Source organism: Macrotis lagotis, chromosome 2 (genome assembly GCF_037893015.1).
Source record: "Macrotis lagotis isolate mMagLag1 chromosome 2, bilby.v1.9.chrom.fasta, whole genome shotgun sequence".
Classification (NCBI taxonomy): domain Eukaryota; kingdom Metazoa; phylum Chordata; class Mammalia; order Peramelemorphia; family Peramelidae; genus Macrotis; species Macrotis lagotis.
Window position 1 is genome coordinate 18,870,662 of NC_133659.1, and position 17,832 is coordinate 18,888,493.

General features: G+C 39.7%; 1 protein-coding gene across 7 annotated transcripts in view; it reads right to left on the reverse strand.

The window, feature by feature from the left end:
- Positions 1–948: 948 nt before the first annotated feature.
- FGGY (FGGY carbohydrate kinase domain containing) overlaps positions 949–17,832 on the reverse strand; it is a 529,413-nt gene continuing 512,529 nt past the window's right edge. For 2 of the 7 annotated variants that reach the window (XM_074221312.1, XM_074221313.1), the window contains one exon: positions 949–10,646. In XM_074221312.1, coding sequence (XP_074077413.1) covers positions 10,562–10,646 — 85 coding nt within the window. In that variant the 3' untranslated portion in view covers positions 949–10,561. Of the gene's footprint in view, positions 10,647–16,070; positions 16,090–17,832 lie in introns of those variants that run through there. The other 5 variants (XM_074221306.1, XM_074221307.1, XM_074221311.1 and 2 more) reach the window with 4 other exon arrangements.

Consider the following 17,832-nt stretch of genomic DNA (forward strand, 5'->3'; position numbering starts at 1 on the left):
TGAGAGAGGAGATCATAGATTTGGAACCAGGAGGAAGCCAAGGACTCATCTAGCCTGACGGTCATTTATGGAGGAGGAAACTGAGGCTTCAAGAGGGGAAGTCACTTGTCTGATAAATTTGAAAATGTCTCACATTCAGTTGTTATCAGAGCCCCAAAGAGGCCCTCCCTGGAGGGGCTGGGGGCTGGAGAGCCAAGATTAGAGGCCCCCCAGCCCCAGGCTGACTCCTCATCACAAGCTCGCGTGCAGAGTCTGAGTCCTTGTCAAAGGCTTCCTAACAACACGAGGCACCATTTTTAGAACAAAGTCAACGTTGTAGTTACTTCCTGCCCATTTTGTGCTGTTCCAGAAGTTTTCTTGTATGTTCTCTTCCTAAACAGAACAAGCCAGCTCGGCAGCGAATTTATAGTCCTAATATAAATAGCAGGAAGCCAGCTGAGGAGAGGGTTTCATGGGACAAATTCTAGGAGAGCTTCAAATGTGGGAATATGTGAAAGAACTCTGTGTTCTTTATATCTCACAGCTGTGCTGGGCCCTTAGGTATTAGGTTTTGGAAACTTGGGCTGAGTGTGTGATTGTGTGAGTGTGTCTGTATGTGTGTAAGTGTGGGTGCTGGGGAGAGGAGATGAGTGAGATTGCATATGTGTTTGCTGATGTGAAAGTGTGTGTTTGTGTGTGTGTGCTGGGGTGTGTAGATGAGTGTGAATACATATGTGTGTTAGTATAAAAGTATGTGTGTATGTGTGGGTGAGTGTGTCTGTGTGCATGTATGTGTGCTGGGGTGTGTAGATGAGTGAGATTACATATGTGTGTTATTGTAAAAGTATGTGTGTGAGTGTGTGCATGAGTGTGCTATATATATATATATATATATATACATATATATATATATATATATATGCTGGGGTGTAGATGAGTGTGAATATATACATGTGTTATTGTAAAAGTGTGTATGTGTGTATATATGTGGGTGCTAGGATATGTAGATGAATGAGATTATATGTGTGTTATTGTAAAAGTGTGTGTGTATGAGTATGTGAATGTGTGTGTGTGTGTATGTGAGTGAAGGTTTGGGTGAGGCTATGTGTGTTTCTATGTCTATGTGGGTGTGAGTGTATGCATGCTTATGTGTGTGTGTGTGTGTGTGTCTGTGTGTGTCTGTGTGTGTGCTTGGGTGTGTAGATCAGTGTGAATATATATATGTATGTATTGTAAAAGTGTGTGTGTGTGTTTGTGTTGGTGTGAGCATATGGGTGTTGGTGTCTACATGTGTAAAAGTGTGGTGTGTGAGTGCTGTTGTGTCTATGAATATGCATATTTATGAGGGTGCAGTGTGTGTTTGTGACTTCATTTGAGTAATAAAAATAATTCCTTCTATTGACAGCACTTTTACATCATCCATTAACCAGTATCTATTAAGGCCTACTCCTATGGGAAAGGTGCCAGATGGGCCTGGCCACATGAATGTAAAGAATGAACCAATTCCCCTCCTGGGGCTTGGCTGTGAGCCAGGGGCTTCCATGCAGTAGACTCCGGAACCAGAGGCCCAGGCCCCCAGGTCTACTCTGGTGCCCACTCCCTTTGCATCCTGGCACAAGTTACCTTCCTCCCTGAGTCTGGGTTCACTTCTCTGCAAACATGGGGCAGTGGGACCAAGCAATCCCAAGGTCTCTTCGGGCTCAAGAACGTTGGCCATTAGGAATGGGATTCCCATTCATGAGCATTGGAGTATTCCAAGTGAGTACAGAAAGGACATTTGATAGATGAGGAGCTAAGGTTTTGCTGGAGGAAGTACAGGGCAAATCCAAATTCTGAGCCCAGATTTTGGAGTCCAGTTCCAGTTATGTTTGAGGATTCACTCTTTTCTCAACCCCGTGTTGGGGACAGGTGGAATTATACCCATTTACAGATGAGAAAATTAAGGTTAAATGTCTTGCCCAAGCCCAGGTTGCCATTCAAGAAGTGAATCAGACCCAGGTTGTTATGCCTACAAATCCAATGCTCTTCCTCTTTTTTGGGGAAACAAGACCAGAAAGGGGACAGGGGTGGGGATAGAGGGTTTCTATTTTAAGTAGGAAACAATAGAGGAGTTTATGAAATGAGGACATGCATGTGAACTGCTCAGATTTGGAATTCAGGAAGGATGGAGGATGGATTGGAATGGAGGGAGGCTGGAAGCAGGCAGACCCCCCCCTCCAATCGCCCCTTGGAGGTGAGGTGATGAAGGCCTCAGGGTGGGGAGCAGTGTTGAGGAAATGAGGGTCAGAGCTAGAGTGAGAATATAAGGGGATATCCAAAAGTCCAAAAGTACTATTACAAAAGAAATGAACTAGATGTGGGAGGGAGAGGGGAAAAAGCAGAGTTCAGACACCCAGGTTGGGAGCTTGGATAATTGGGAGGATAGTGAGACCTTTATTAATTAGAGGAAAGTGAGGGAGAGGAGAAGGATTCGTGGAAAGATAACGAGTTCTGTTTTAGAGATGTTGAGTGTAAGATGTCACTGGGACTTCCAGTGAGCAGTTTAGGGAACTTTGACTTGAAGAACAGGATCCTTAGTGTTATCCTACACTAATTGGAAGGTCATTAGATGGAAGAATAGTGAGATTTCAACTATTCATCTAAATAAATATGTATTAAATACTTATAGTGTTTAATAAGCATCCCATTTGATGCCTACTAGAGAGCTAAGGCGCCATGTGTAGGGACCTCATCCTCTAAGGGGATTTGGAACTTTCAGGCAAGTCTTCCATTAAATTCAAGGGAAGGTCAAAATGCAATAAAGAATCTCCAGCAGAGAAGAATGACTTTAGATGTGAGGAACAAAGAAAAAGTGATGGGGGTGGGAGTGGGGGATTGGGACCACGCTGAACACCTAAGGGAGGAGTTTTGAATAGACAGAGATACTATACATCTGTTCCTGACCTGGGAGGAAACTATATACAAATGTACCAGAAGAAGGAGGTAGAACAAATTGGGGAATAGTGAGTACCCGGATTTGACTGGAGAGTTTAAGAATTGGAAAGTGAGATTATAGTCTTTTATGGAAGAATGAATAACAAGGAAAGGAGTTTGTATTTTATTCAGTAGGAGTTTCTGATCTGGAAAGGGGGGGGTATGATTAGATGTTGCATTAAAAAATGGTTTTGTGTAAAAAGTGGATTGGAAAGACAGAAATTATACACAAAGAAATGAATTAGTTAGAAATGAGAATAATTCAGATCAGCAAGAGTAGAAATGACTGAAAAGGAATGGGTTAAAGCCAGAGATGGAGAAGAATGGACAGAATTCTACAAACTGGGACGTGTGATCAGGGATGGCCATAGGAAAGTCCAGGTTTGGGGTTCATGAAGAGAAAAAAAAAGATAAGTTAGAAAGAAGGACTGTCTTCTTGAATTTATGACCATTGAATTTGAGGCATCAGTAGAATATCCATGTAGAGAAATTCAGCAGAAAGTTGACAGACTTATTTTGCCTGACTCCTAAGGACAGAAATAAGGGCATGACTAGGAGATACATGGAGACAGCATCTGACTTATTTTAAGAAAGATATTTGGAATGTAATCAGGGGGTGGCTAGTGGTGCAGTGGATAGAATACTGGCCCTGGAGTCAGGAGGACCTGAGTTCAAATGTGACCTCAGACATTTAATAATTACCTAGCTGTGTGACCTTGGGCAAGACACTTAATCCCACTGCCTTACAAAAAAAAAAGCTTAAAAAAAAGAATGTAATCAGGCTTTCTATCCAGGCTTTGGGGAAGGGGAAGGAAAATAACCTAGGGTTACACAGAAGCAGACATGACTTTGGATTGGTCTGACATGTATCTTCCTTGCTTGTCAGGGATTTACCAAGTTGGTGCCAGAACTTTTGGGGGAAATGCTTATGGTTTCAGAATCTCTTGGAGGAAAAGACCCTACAAACAGCAGGGGAAGCTGGCTCCTTAGTAAGTCTCTTGGATGAGATTGGGTGCTCTCTTGTTTCTAGTTGAGATTCCATTTTATTTCTAGCTAAAGAGAACATCAACTCATATTCTGAAGCACATTTCAATGTATATGATTTGTCTAATTTCTGTTTGCTGATTGCTTCGATAAATGGTTGTACCTGTTATTCACTATTTGTCATGGTCTTTTGTGTAACTGTATTTAGTGGGAAGGAGTTAAGTTGGGGAATGTAAACTAGGGTTACTTTATACTTAAAAAGTGACTAGGAAAGCAATTTTTTGGTATGGACTGGAAATATTGGTGGGCAGGAGAGGTGGCCAGGAAGAGATTTCAGTATCCATCTTGGAAACAGGCAAGAAAAGGAGCAGCCCTTATCCCTCTCATATATGATAGACGTCACGATGTCCTTTGGAGATGAGGGGCTAAGATTCCAGAAATAACTATCCATGCTATTTTCAAGAGTCATTTATGCACTGAAATAACCTGTATGATATATTATAATGAGCAAATATAGCTTACATTAGCAAAAGGAACTACTTAGAAAATGGTTAAAACTGCCTTATTAGGTAGTGAGTTCTGTGTTCCAGAATATGTGAAGAAGAGGCTGACTATTGTCAGGAATATTTAGAGTAAAGTTGTGTTTTAGACAACATGGAGTAGAGTTAGAGTGCTGACCTTGAAGTCGGGAAGTCCTGGGTTCAACATCTGACACATACTGATTGCGTTATCTGGGACAAGTCATTGAACCCCTCAGTGATAGACTATGAACTTCAGAGTTCATATATTGAATAATATTAGTAGAAGAAGTTTCTTCCCTCTATACAGATAAACTACTCTCTCTATCCCTTGAATATTGGGAAGTAGTTGGAGGAAGGTGATGATGGCAAAGTTTGATGTATCATCTTGGGAGGTCACCTAGCCCAAATCCTCCTAACAGTGCCAATTGTAGTCCTCTGGGCTTCTCTTCTTTGGAGTTTATCAAATTGGTGCTGTTTATCCTTCATTTTTGAAGAAGACTAATGCTATAATGGGTGACATCTTTAGTTATCCATAAAATGGATTTAGGTGCACAAAGTCATCACCCTACTCTCTCTTCTAGAGTCATCAAAATTGAACAGCAACCCAAAAGTCAGGAGACCTGGTGATGGCTTGGGATGCATTAGATGACTTGATGTCTTTAATGCCTATCCACAACATCTTTTTCAGCTGTCTTCATGACTTTTGGAACAAATTATTCCAAACACTTTTGGTGTCCTTCTGTCCCCATTCTTATCTGTGTGACTGCTTGTCAAATAGAATGTACTGGATATTCTTCAGTACAGGTAGGATATCATGGTGACTGAGGTCCCCTCCAACTCAGAGAATCTATTTTTTCAATGATTTTGAACCACTATAAGAGGAACACAAGGAGTTCCCCAGACAATTTTCTCTTTTAGTTTATAGGGCATGTTAAGGCCAAAATAGCAATTAACATATTAATGAATCATCTTTGTTAACATTTCAAACAAGCTAATAGTCTGCATGTTTATTCAAGATCCAATGCCTATATATAAGGTCATTAATGGCCATTAACAAATGACCAGTAGTTTGCATTTCCCATCCATGTTTGATTTTCATAAGCCTTCCATTTGACCCTAGGGAATATATTTTCCCATTAAGGAATAAAACATGACTTAGGCATGTAAACATTTATCAACAAGGAAACATTTCTAAGTATTCAATATTTATCATCTTTATATAAATCTGAAGATCTGTTTCTATAATTGCAAAACTGGATATGGATTGCAGGGGTAAATTAAGGCTATTTGGAAAACATCTCCTTTGTTAATAAATATTCCTTTATATTCTTTATACCAAGCTTGGATGGGGGAAGATCAATTTAAGAAATTTTTTTTCCTTCATGTGGTAGCCAGAAATGTTTTTTTTTAATCTATCCTTTTTGGATATTCATAGAATCTGCCAGTCTTAGAGGTCACCTGGTCCAAGCATTCTTATTAGTGTCAACCATAGTTAAATATATTTATGAAGATACAAGTCTGCTCGGATTCTTCTGTAATTAATTAGAAACTCTATCTTAAGCATGCCATTACACAGTTTCCCTTCTTTCTTTCTCCCTTGCATTAGTTTGTCATTTGCTCCTGTTGTTTTCCTTCCAGAATCTTTTGAGCAAAATTATTGGGAAGCAATATTCTGGTTTCTGAAAGCACATGTACAGCAAACAATGGGCATTTCTGAGACCAAGGAGGAAAGGAGGCTCTTCATAAGATAGAAAGGGTTTGTTAAAAAAAATGTACTTTTTGGAAACTCACCAATTGTTTCTAAAATTGAGATGCCAATGAGGTCAATGAGAGTTTCAAAAACAGGTTAATATTTTAAAGACAATTCTTTATCTGGCATAAGCCTAAATGTGCAATTCTCTATTTGAATGCCAAAGTCTTACATTGGATGTTACTGTCATGGACCCCTGGAAATCTGACTGCTAAATGTTCACTATAACTAGCCCAAACAAGATCCAGATGACTGCTAGTGATCTCCCCAACATTAGAGGGATCCATCCTCTTACCCCTGACCCCTTCCAATGCTAATTCTAGGAATGGGAACCAAGTCTACATGACCATGCCTAGAAAGTATATGTCAATCAGTTATTCTATGACTCCAATTATCATCTTGGGGATCCCCTGACCACAGCACATCACCTTGGCTACCATGTCCCTGTTTGCAATGTCTTTGCCTATCAGAATAAGTTTCTTGGGGATGGGGACTGTCCTCCTTTTGTATTTGTATTTCCCATAGTAAGCCCTGAATACATGTTTCTTTGATTCATACACTCATTCATTCAACATTTATTAATCATTGACTATGTCTAGTATGGGGAGAGATACAAGGATAATTCAATGGTTTACCTAGATATATTGTTTTATCAGAACTTCATGATAGCTCTATAACTTATGGTATATCACATCCTTTCTAGGGTCACTTCCCTAAACTGCATTCACATTGGCAGACTGGGGTTCGTAGCAGATGCAGCTGACTACTCACAGCTATTCCCGCTTAGTAAACTGGGGATAACCATGAAGGATTATATTATTTGTAATGGTACTTATGAGGCCCCAACCCTGTGCTTCCCCTTGACAATTAATTAGTAAATCAGACTAAATAACTTTTAGAAAAGGGAATTTACCAAGAAGAGTTGGTACAAAATATTTCAATGGAATAACTAATACCAACATCTTCATAGATGGCTTAACCATCTCATGAGAAGAGTAATAGCTAACATTTATATAGCTATATAAATATTTTTATATAGCTATATACATAAATATCTCATTTGATCCCCACAACAACCCTGGGAGGTAGATCATTATAATTGTATCCCCATAAAATTGAGGGAACTAAGACAAATGGGGTTAAGTGACTTGCCTAGTATCACACAACTAATAAGTGTCTAAGTCTAGATTTGAACTCAAGTCCTCCTGACTGAGTCTAGTTCTTTACTTGTATCTACTATACCATCTAAATGCCCCTGAAACTTGCTTACTTCCTGACTCCTGTGCCTACTGCCATAGGCTCCAAGGGCTCTGCAACTGGTACTGATCATTAGTGGAACATCTAAAGAGATCTCTGGATCTCCAAAACTTATAAGATTGCCCAGAGTAGAGGAGAGAGAAAAAATAATGAGAAGGGTGGCTAGGTGGCGCAGTGGATAGAGCACCAGCCCTGGAGTCAGGAGTCCCTGAGTTCAAATCCAGCCTCAGACACATAATAATGACCTAGCTGTGTGGCCTTGGGCAAGTCACTTAACCCCATTTGCCTTGCAGAAAAAAAAAAAAGATAATGAGAGAAACATTTATTTCCCAGAATCTGTTTCTACTCAAGGGTCTTGGTGGGTATCCTTCATCACTAGATTGGCCTGCTTGACTCTAACCTGGTTTACTATTTTGCAGATTGATCCAGATATCATCAGATTATTTTAGCCTATCATAAGATATTTCCTGTGGGCAGTCATCTTCCTTTACCCAATGAATAAAGAACTTTTATCCTCTCAGATTTCTTAGGATTTGTTCACAACCAGATTACACTTTTTAATGAATTCACTTGACCTACCTAAGCCATCTAGGATGACATTAACTGGGTGGAGGTAAAAAGTCAATCCTTAAATAAGAATTTCACTTGCCATGAAAAGTAGTTTGGCGTGGTGCTGAGAAGGGTGAATATGAAGTCAGAAGTCCTGGGTTAGAACATAGTTGTGCTGCTTTAAACCTATGTGATCTTGGTAAAATTTGCTGCTGTTGTTGAATTATATTGTTGAGTCTAACTCTTCAGGACCCCATTCTAAATTCATAGAGGACTTGGTCACTTTGGGGACCTCGGCTTCTCTCTCATGGCTTACTTATGGCACTACCCCTAGCAATGAGGAGCATCAGTGTTTGGGAGGCTGTTTAACAGTCTCTTACAAGTATTCAGGCTCACAAGTCATTAAGTCCAAGAAATCACTTTATTTTTTCAGTGGATCTTGGCCCTCATCCTAGGGTTCGTTTTTGAATTCTTTAACAATCCTAAAGCCATTCCAGGGGGGTAGTATTGTCTCTAGGCTATTTAAGATTCTCTTTTGTTTCCCACTAAGATCTCCTCCCAAAAAAGATAACCTCAGGTAACTGTAGCAGTCATTTCCTCTTGAACTCCTCCATCAGGTTCAATTTTTCACTCTGATTTAGAGAGTGTTTTTGATTATTTCCCTCTTCTCTTAGGCTGCAAGCTCCTTGAAAGCAAAGACTGTATTTTGCCTTTCTATATATCCTCATCTCGTAGTACATTTTTGATACATGCTTAAGAAGTGCATACTAGGGGCAGCTAGGTGACGCAGTGGATAGAGCACTGACCCTGAAGTCAGGAGGACCTGAGTTCAAATCTGACCTCAGACACTTAATGATTACCTAGCTGTGTGGCCTTGGGCAAGCCACTTTAACCTCATTTGCCTTGCAAAAACCTAAAAAAAAGTGCATATTAAATGAAAGAATGACTCCTCCAGAATCAGGAGAGATGATTCTGGTCCTCCTCTGCATACTCCATTCAACTTCTTTGGAAGACATAGGATCAGATGAATCAAGACAGACTTTCACAATCTCTGAGTTAGAAGGGCATCTAGACACTCTTATACTGCCTTGACCAAGAATTCCCTCTAAAGCATAACCAACCATTACCTGTCAAGATGTTTCATTCACTCTTTGAAGAACTCTCATTCTTGGGAAATTCTTTGGGGCATTAAAATCTAAATCCCCCCCCCCTCCGCATTTTTCCTAGTTCTGCTCTCTGGGACCAAGGAGAGCTCATCTGTCTAACCCCTCCTTCAACAGTGTGGCCCTTTGACCTGTTTAAGATGGTTATCAGTCCTTTCTTGTTGGCCTCTCTTCTCCTCCCAATCCAAGTCCTTTCTTTTTGATCTTTTTCTTCTTCTTACTCATTTATTAATAGAATTGAGTCCATACTCTGACTTTAAAGATTCAGTGTTTACCTGAGGGAACGAGAAATGGAGAGAGGGCAGAGAAGGAAAAACTAATAAAGAACGTGATCTATTTAATACATATGCTCTTCCTTTGTCCCTCCTTCCCAGATTACTCATTGATATAACAAAATACACACTTTTTCTTGACTATATCTTTTTTAAGTTTCCTTTTCCTTCCTCTTTTTTGCCCATATACTTCCTTGATTTACTCATTCTTTCATTTCATTCTCCTGCTCAAAAAATTTCAGTTACTCCAGAATGGTTCCTAAATTGTTCATACTTCTTAGGGTGGCATTCAATGCCTTCTTCCATCTCTTACAAATCTACCTTTTCAACCTTATCTCTTATTCCCTTTCAGATAGGCTTTAGTCAGAGGGCAAGAGACTTTGAATAGCAAGAGACCATATTTTTATCCTACTGAAACTAGGGAGTCACTTAAACTTCCAAAGCAGGGCACAATAAGGTTGGACCTTTGCTTTGGGAATATCAGTTCAGCAGTTTCATGGAAGATTGACTGGAGAGGGAAGAGGTTGGGTGTTAGGAAACCAATGAGAAGGGGACTGCAACCATCTAGGTGAGAGATGAGTACATGCCTGTTCTCTCTCCCATACATGCACAGGCTTGAACACATATTCCTAGGGTCAATTTTGGGCACCTCCTAGCACAGAAAAAGGAATAGTGGTTCTCGTGTGTGTGTGTGTGTGTGTGTGTGTGTGTGTGTGTCTGTATGATTCTTTAGAAAGAAATGGGCAGCAGAGGCTTACGACATCCAATGAGATGGTCATCAGGTATTAAAAAACCAAACCAGCCCTTTGGGTGCATTCCTGAGCACCATGTAGTCTTTGGACACTGGGGAAGAGCTTTGTATAAAATCATCACTCATGATTAAATCAGAGATCTGTGGAGGTGGAGGAACCTCTGTGGGCATCTTCTCCAGCATATTCCCAGTGAGTGGAAAAATGCTAAGCATTTTCAATTGGAAGACTCTGATTCCAGTTTCCCACATCTCACACTTCTTTATTCAAGATAGAACAGGTATGGTCCTATCCCACTGCAAGTTACCAAGTAGAGAGGATGACCAGGCGCGAGAATTGAGGCTTTCTGGCCAAACAGCACAGCTCAGATGTCGTCGTTCATGATGGCTGTATATTCTTTCTGGTGTTCAACAAGCTTCAAGAATACTTTGTATTTTTTGTCATAAAATCTGTATTTTAAAAAAGTGAATTCGATAAATCAGATGAGTCTCAACAAAATATGTCACATGCTGCTCATACTCAAGAAAATATTAAATATATCTGACCCTTAAAAATAATAATTCAGAGCATCTATATAGAACCTTTAAGATTTGTAAACTATTTTTTCAAATGATATCTTCTCTGACCACACACATGAATCCTGGGAGGTAGCTGCTATTATTCACCCATTTTTACTGAGGCAAAACTGAGGCATACAGAGGTTCAGAAGTGTGCTCATGTTTACCCATCCAGCAGCTGAGGCTTAATTTGAACTCAGCTCTTCCTGACTCCAGGTGCAATACTCATCCATGGCATCACTTAGGTGCCCTTTCACTGTTGCTGTGGTTGTGAGAGAGAAGGATAGTGAGGTCTAGGCTGAGTACATCCTTGTTTAAACATGGTAGCTGGTCCTCAATATTTAGATAGACAGACAAAGCACTTACCATGCACCAGAGACTGTATTCTTTGGGGATTGAACTAATAAATAGTACCATATTGAAGGAAATGTCTCTCACCTAAACTATGATTTTTATTTTTTTTTAACATTTGAATACTATTTTATTTTTTCCTCACAATTCCATATAAGAAAATTTTTTGGCATTCCTTTTTTTACAAGACTTTGAATTCCAAACATTTCCTCTCACTCCCTCTCCTCCCCGCAATAATCAACAGTTTGATATAATCATGCAAAACATATTTCCCTAATAGTCTCAGTTGTGGGAAAAGAAACATTCAAAAGAAAAATTTATATTTTAGTTGTTTTTACTTGAGATTATTCAATAAAAGATTTAGAGTTGGAAGAAATCTTCAAGATCATCCAGTCCAATTTCATCCAGTTGGCAGATGAGGAAACGGGGTTCCAGAGAGGGGAATTGATTTGTCCAAGGTCACCGAAATGTGTCAGAGCCAGAATTTCATACTAGGTTCTTTGACTTTTCTCTTGTCCCTAGGCTTCTTTCTTTTTCTCTGTACCTGGGGTACTTTTTGTCTTCATAAAATGAGAGGTTATAATTTTTCTCATTCTGATCATCATGTTTTAGGAGGGTCGTTGACCAATGACAGTCAGTCCAGAGGGAGATGGAGAGGATGAATAGGAGACATGACTAAATGGATACTCTAAGGATCTATGAAATCAGGAGTGGAGTAGTCCCTTCATCGATACAAATGCCACTTCCTAAGCCTCAGTAGATGGTATTTGAAATTTGTTACGGCCCAAAAATTCTTCATGGAATATTCATAGGAGCCTAAATTTTTCTTAAATAGGATTTGGTTAAGGACACCAGATGGAGTTGCCAGGTCTTTCCGGCTTGATAGAGAACTGCCAGAGACTGAATTCATTTTTGATGATCCAGGGTTTTGTCCCACTGGGCAATCTCTACAACAGGAATTTAAGACCTAAAAGAAGCATTTCTTGATTTCCCCTATTTCTAGTGTTTTCTTTTTTTTTTTTTAATTTCTGCCCCTCTCCCCCAACTTGTCTACATATTGTGCTTGTCCAGAATTATTCCCATGTTGTCTTCTCCCATTAGACCTGAATCCCTTGAGGATAGGGACGATCTTTTGTCTTTCTTTGTATCCTCAGGACTTTGCTCAGTTTCTGGCAAAGAATGAGAGTTTAATAAAAGGCTTGCTGACTCCAAACCTGGCTCTGTATCCACTATGCTACTCATTTAACAAACATTTATTATTAACAGACATTTTGATAGGACCCGAGGATAGAAAGAAAAACAAAAGATGATCCCTGTCCTCAAGGGGTTTATAGTCTATTGCGAGAAGACAGAATATTAACAGTTCAGATCAAATAAGATTAGCTACAGAGTAAATTGGAAGTTATCTCAGTGGAAAGACTCAAGATTAAGGAGGACTGGTAAAGAAAGCAAGTGCCTTGAAAGAAGCCTACAAATGTAGGGGGTAGAGACAAAGAGGGAGGACATTCCAAGCATGGAGGTCTCTCCCACTATTACATGGAATAGCACAGTATTTCAAGTTGCAAAAACTTTATTGGTTTGTCATTTTTATTCATCTGTTATCATTATCCCAAAGACAGAAAGTTAAGTGGCTTTAGATCATCCTCTGACCCATACTGTTTGTTTCTGGTAAGTCAATGAACTTCCCAGTTCTCTTAGTAATTCTTTTAGATTCTAAGTTGTGCTGACCTGTATGAGGAGAGGGAATTTCCTCATCTGGAAGTTTCCTATTTTAATGATATCCTAGGTCCCATCTTGATCCCTATTCTAAAAGCACTTGAATGTATATTTTAAGATGGAAATATTTTAAAAAATATGTTAGTGCTACATCATTTGTATTCCTAGACTCAAAGACTTAAAACTCTTACAAATAAAAAGTTAATTTTTTTGAGAAAAGATGGCAATTATCTAATAAAAATAGAATCTTAACAAATATATTTTTTTCTGAAATAAAATGAAAATATGAGTTCACATCTTAACTGAAATGATTAATTAGGTGTCCAGTCAGAAAGCAAAGCTTAGGGGAATAGGATGGATTGAACAACACGTGGTATTGAATTCAGGTCAGATAATTAGGGAAATAGGGTCAGATTCAGGTTTGAGAATAGCCAAAGGGGTTTGGAACATCTTAAGTAGGTATATTCCTTTCTATGAGCAGAAAGCTGGTCAGACTCATATGGTAAAAGGATGTTGATGGCCAGAGAGGACAAATATAGGCAGGATATGATCAAGTGGTTTGAAACTTGTCAAATGGTGAAATGTCAAAATGCTAGATTGGGAGTTTGGAGAATAGGCTTTATGTTGAGACTTGCCATGGCCATGAACAAAAGCCAACTGGGTTTACACTCCTTGGGGACCTCTAGGTCTACCTCTAGGTCTAACTACATTCATCTGGCATCTGATACTTGTGCACAGTTTTTGATGAACTAGCAGTTTAACTGAGATATTTTCTTCCACTATTTTTTCAACAATCTCAGAGTCTTTTTATATAGGATCATAGGTTGGAAGGGATCATAGAGGACATTGAGTTCAGCTCCCTCATTTTATTGATGAGGAAACCAAGGCAGAGAGATTAAATGATTCTCTTGGAGTCACCCAATTGTTAAGTATCAGAGAGAGGATTCAAACCCTGCAGGATTCCAGTTCTGATGTTCTATTCACTCTAGCATGCTATCACTAATTGGGTCTCCCTTAGCCTTGCAATGTCCTTGAATGGATATTTCATCTCACCTATAAAAACCTGAGGCATAAAGGGGTAAACTGACCTTTACAACCAGATGCAGAATGAGAGTTTAGGCTTCCAGATGTTGGATTCCTCCATTAAAGTCTATCTCTGATGCCTCACAGTCAAGTCAAATCATTGGTACCTACTTTATGCCTACTTCTACTGAACCTGGGGATAAAGAAAATTAAAAATAACCTCTGCCCTCAAGAAGTTCACAGTTTGATAGATTGTAGAGTGGTGATGCCTGTGAACCTCTGCTATGAGAGTACCCATTCAAGGTCACTGCAAGGCTAAAGGAGACCCAATTAGTGACAACATGCTAGAGTAAATAGAACAATATAATTGGAACAATAGAACAATAGAATTGGAATCCTGGAGGGTTTGCATCCTCTCTCTGATACTTAACAACTGGGTGACACCAAGGGATTCATTTAATCTTATCAGCTCTGGCAGATTATATTGGTCTGGAATAGGACCATATTGCCTTGGAGACAGATTGTGGTTATTGTGGGAAATGAAACTTGGCTTAGGTCTAAGATGATCTTCCAAGAAGGATTGGTCACCACCAAAATAATTTTATTTAAGAGTAGCTCTTATCTATCCATGTCACTCCCTCACTCAATAAATGCCATTGCCTTCCTATTGCCTTTAGAATGAAGAAGAAACTTCTGTTTAGTTTTTAAAATCCTTGACAAACTGGTCATAGTCTCTCCTTCCAATCTTAATGTGTTTTTCCCCTTTCCATACTTGACTGCATGGCCAAATTGACTATGTTCATGGACAAATCAGACATTCCATCTTCAGTTTCCTAATCTTTTTACTGGCTATGTTCCCTCTCTTCCTGCACATCCCTTCCCTATAGCTCATGGAGTTTCTTTCTCTTTCTTCAAGACAGAGTTCAATGACTATCATCTGAGGCTATTCCTCCTTCCTAAGATATCCATATTTAACTATTTTGAATTGATCCTCTTTATATCTACACTGCAATTACTTTAGGTATACTTATTGTCTCTCCCATCGGAATGGTAGCTTCTTTCAAGGATGGATTCTTTCATCCTTTGTACTTGTGGCCCTGGAGCTAGCTTGATTGGTCCATGGTAGAGCTTAAGAAATACTAATTAATTGGTTTGTATCATGCCTGTGGGAAGACTTTGAGGGCTTGTATTCTGGACAGGTGGGGATTAGCATCCTCACTCATAGTACCTTTTGGAGTATTATTTTTATTTGTATTCATTTCATCAGGGAGGTGATGCCATAATATGCAAACTAATTGGACTGAAGGGAAGGAGGTTCTGTGCAGAATAACCAGCCTCACTTTCTTCTTAGGAATCATCTGGGTCCAGTGGTCAGATATGGATCAGTCTGACCCACATGCTACTCACTACTAAGAAGACAGATGCTTACTGATATTTTTAATCTGAACAAACCTCATGCATTCTAATATTTTCCTTCAAACTCAAATATTTCTGATGTGTATGTCAGAGCAGAGATTCCTGAAGCTGATGACTAGGGTTGAAATTTTGGCCTACTACCTGGGTCATTTTGGGCAATTCACTCTTTTCCCTTAGTGTTAATTCTAAATGGTGGACTTTGGAGCCAATGCCCTCTGACATCCTTGCTAGCTCCCAAAGAATCAGCTTTGAATTGCTTTTTTGTCCTCTATTATAAATCTGTACAAGACTCAAAACTGATCATGTTCCTTTTCTTGCAAGATATAAATATGCCTGAAGATGGCGCTCCAACCCTTCTTGTGCAATTTCATGGCCTGTTTTTGGAATTTTGGAAAAGGAGAAATGCAGGGAGTTTTTAGATATCATTGAACCAAAGTTCTGATCTCCAGTCCCAAGCACAGGGGATGATACTGAAAAAATGATTGTTGACAGACTGACTGAATATTCAATGGTCCAGGGATCCACATAAGCTAACAATGTGATCTCCATGTATTCAAAGTATGAAATAAATTAAAGCTCATGATCATAGAATCACAGAGCTAAAAGGGACATTTGAAGCCATTTCATCCAAGTCCCTCACTTTTTAGTCAAGGAAACTGTGGCCAAGGGAGGTGATGGGACTTGACACCAATCACACAGAAATTAAGAGTCTGAGATGACATTATTAAAGTCTAGATTCTTTGGATTCCTTTTGCTCAGCATTCCTGGTTTCTCTGATATGTCACCAGAAGAGAAGTTCTCATCTAGGGATGGGGGAGACCCCATTCACCTGTAGTCAAAATCAATCAATTAATCAATCAACAAATTTTTATTGCTCAACTGTTTTTTGTTCAGTACTCTTCTAGGTTCTGAGGATATAAAGGCACCAATGGACAGACTTAGCCCTTAAGGAGCTTATTTTCTATTGTGGAAACAACATGTATATGTGAGTATATTTGTCCTTCATTCTTGAAGAAGACCATGACATCAGGGAGGTGATGCCATGACAAATAGGTGAATTAGATTTGAATTGGGGGTGTACTAAGTCACCAGCCTCACGTTCTCCTCCAGAGTCATCTTGGTCCAGTAGCTGGATATGAATCAGGACAACTGGAGGTGGCCATGGATGTAAGGCAATCGGGGCTAAGTGACTAACCCAAAGTCACACAGCCAGTATGTATCAAGTGACTGAGGCAGGATATAAACTCAGGTCTTCCAGAGTCCAAGGTCAGTGGACACTTGTGTGTATGTGTGCATATATGGATGTTGAAAGATATTGATGTATCCTCTATCTCTATAGAAAGAGATACTGGGAATGCCCCTTCCCCTCTTTCTCTCTCTCTCTCTCTCTCTCCACATACATGTAACTATACACACATATGTTTATACATATGATACACATAGGAGATAATATAATATGCATATTGTATAAGCATTTTAATATATGTATATATCTTTGCTAAACATATAATTTTTGAAAGAAGGAAGTAATAGCTGGGGAGCAAGATCAGGAAGATCTTTGTGCAGAATTATATTCTTTGAACTGTGCCTTGAAAGACATTCAGGATACCAACAGGTTGAGGAGAGGAGGGAGAACATTCTATACCTTGGGGATGAGCAATGCAAAGACCTAGGATAAGGGATGGAATGTTCCAGGTAGGAAACAGGCCAGCGTGACTGGGTTGTGGGGTGTATGGGGGAGTCATGTGGAATAGGTATGGGTTGGGATCCTCCTGCTGCTAAGGGCCAACCCTTTCCCCTCCCTGAGCTTCCATTTCATCATCTGCAAATGGAAGGTGAGAATCTTTTTCCTGATTGCTTCCTTTTGTTGCTGTCACCCTCTGTTTTCCAAGAAGACCAATGACCTCACATGGTGACATCTTGGCTCCTGGGTGAATTGGACTGAAGTGATGCAAGGTTGCGTCAAGTCCTCAGCCTCACTCTCAGAGGCACCAAAGTCCAGAGGACAAAAGTAAAGAGGACTGGTAATGATGCAGGATACAGTGTCTCTGATCCCTGACCAAGCCCTAAGCTCTCCATAGCTCTTGCTTCAGATGCTATTGAAACAAATTGTTCCCATTCACCCATTGCACCAAAGGAAGACTCCCCATGCTTGGGATAGACATCCCCCTATCTCACCAACAAATTTGAAATCTTTTAGTTATTCACAACTTTGTTTAGCCCATTTGTGCCCATAATTAGCTGGGGTGGGGGTCTGTGCCCAATATTAGCTGGGGTGGGGGGTTTGTGGCTTCTAGGGACCATTCTCTCTGATGTCCTCCAAGGTTTACTGTGAGGTAGGTGCTCTGCACACCTAAGGCATTTTTTTTAAATGTGGGTAAGAGTTCATATAGAGAAAAAGAAAAAGGAATAGCCAGTATTTCTCTAGTATTTTAATGCTTGCAAAGCACTTGGTGAATATGATCTCATTGGATCCTCACAAACACCTTGGGAGGCAGGTGCAATTATTTCTCCCACTTTTATTGAAGGGGAAATGAAGGCAGACAACAATTAAATGACTTGCCCAAGGTCA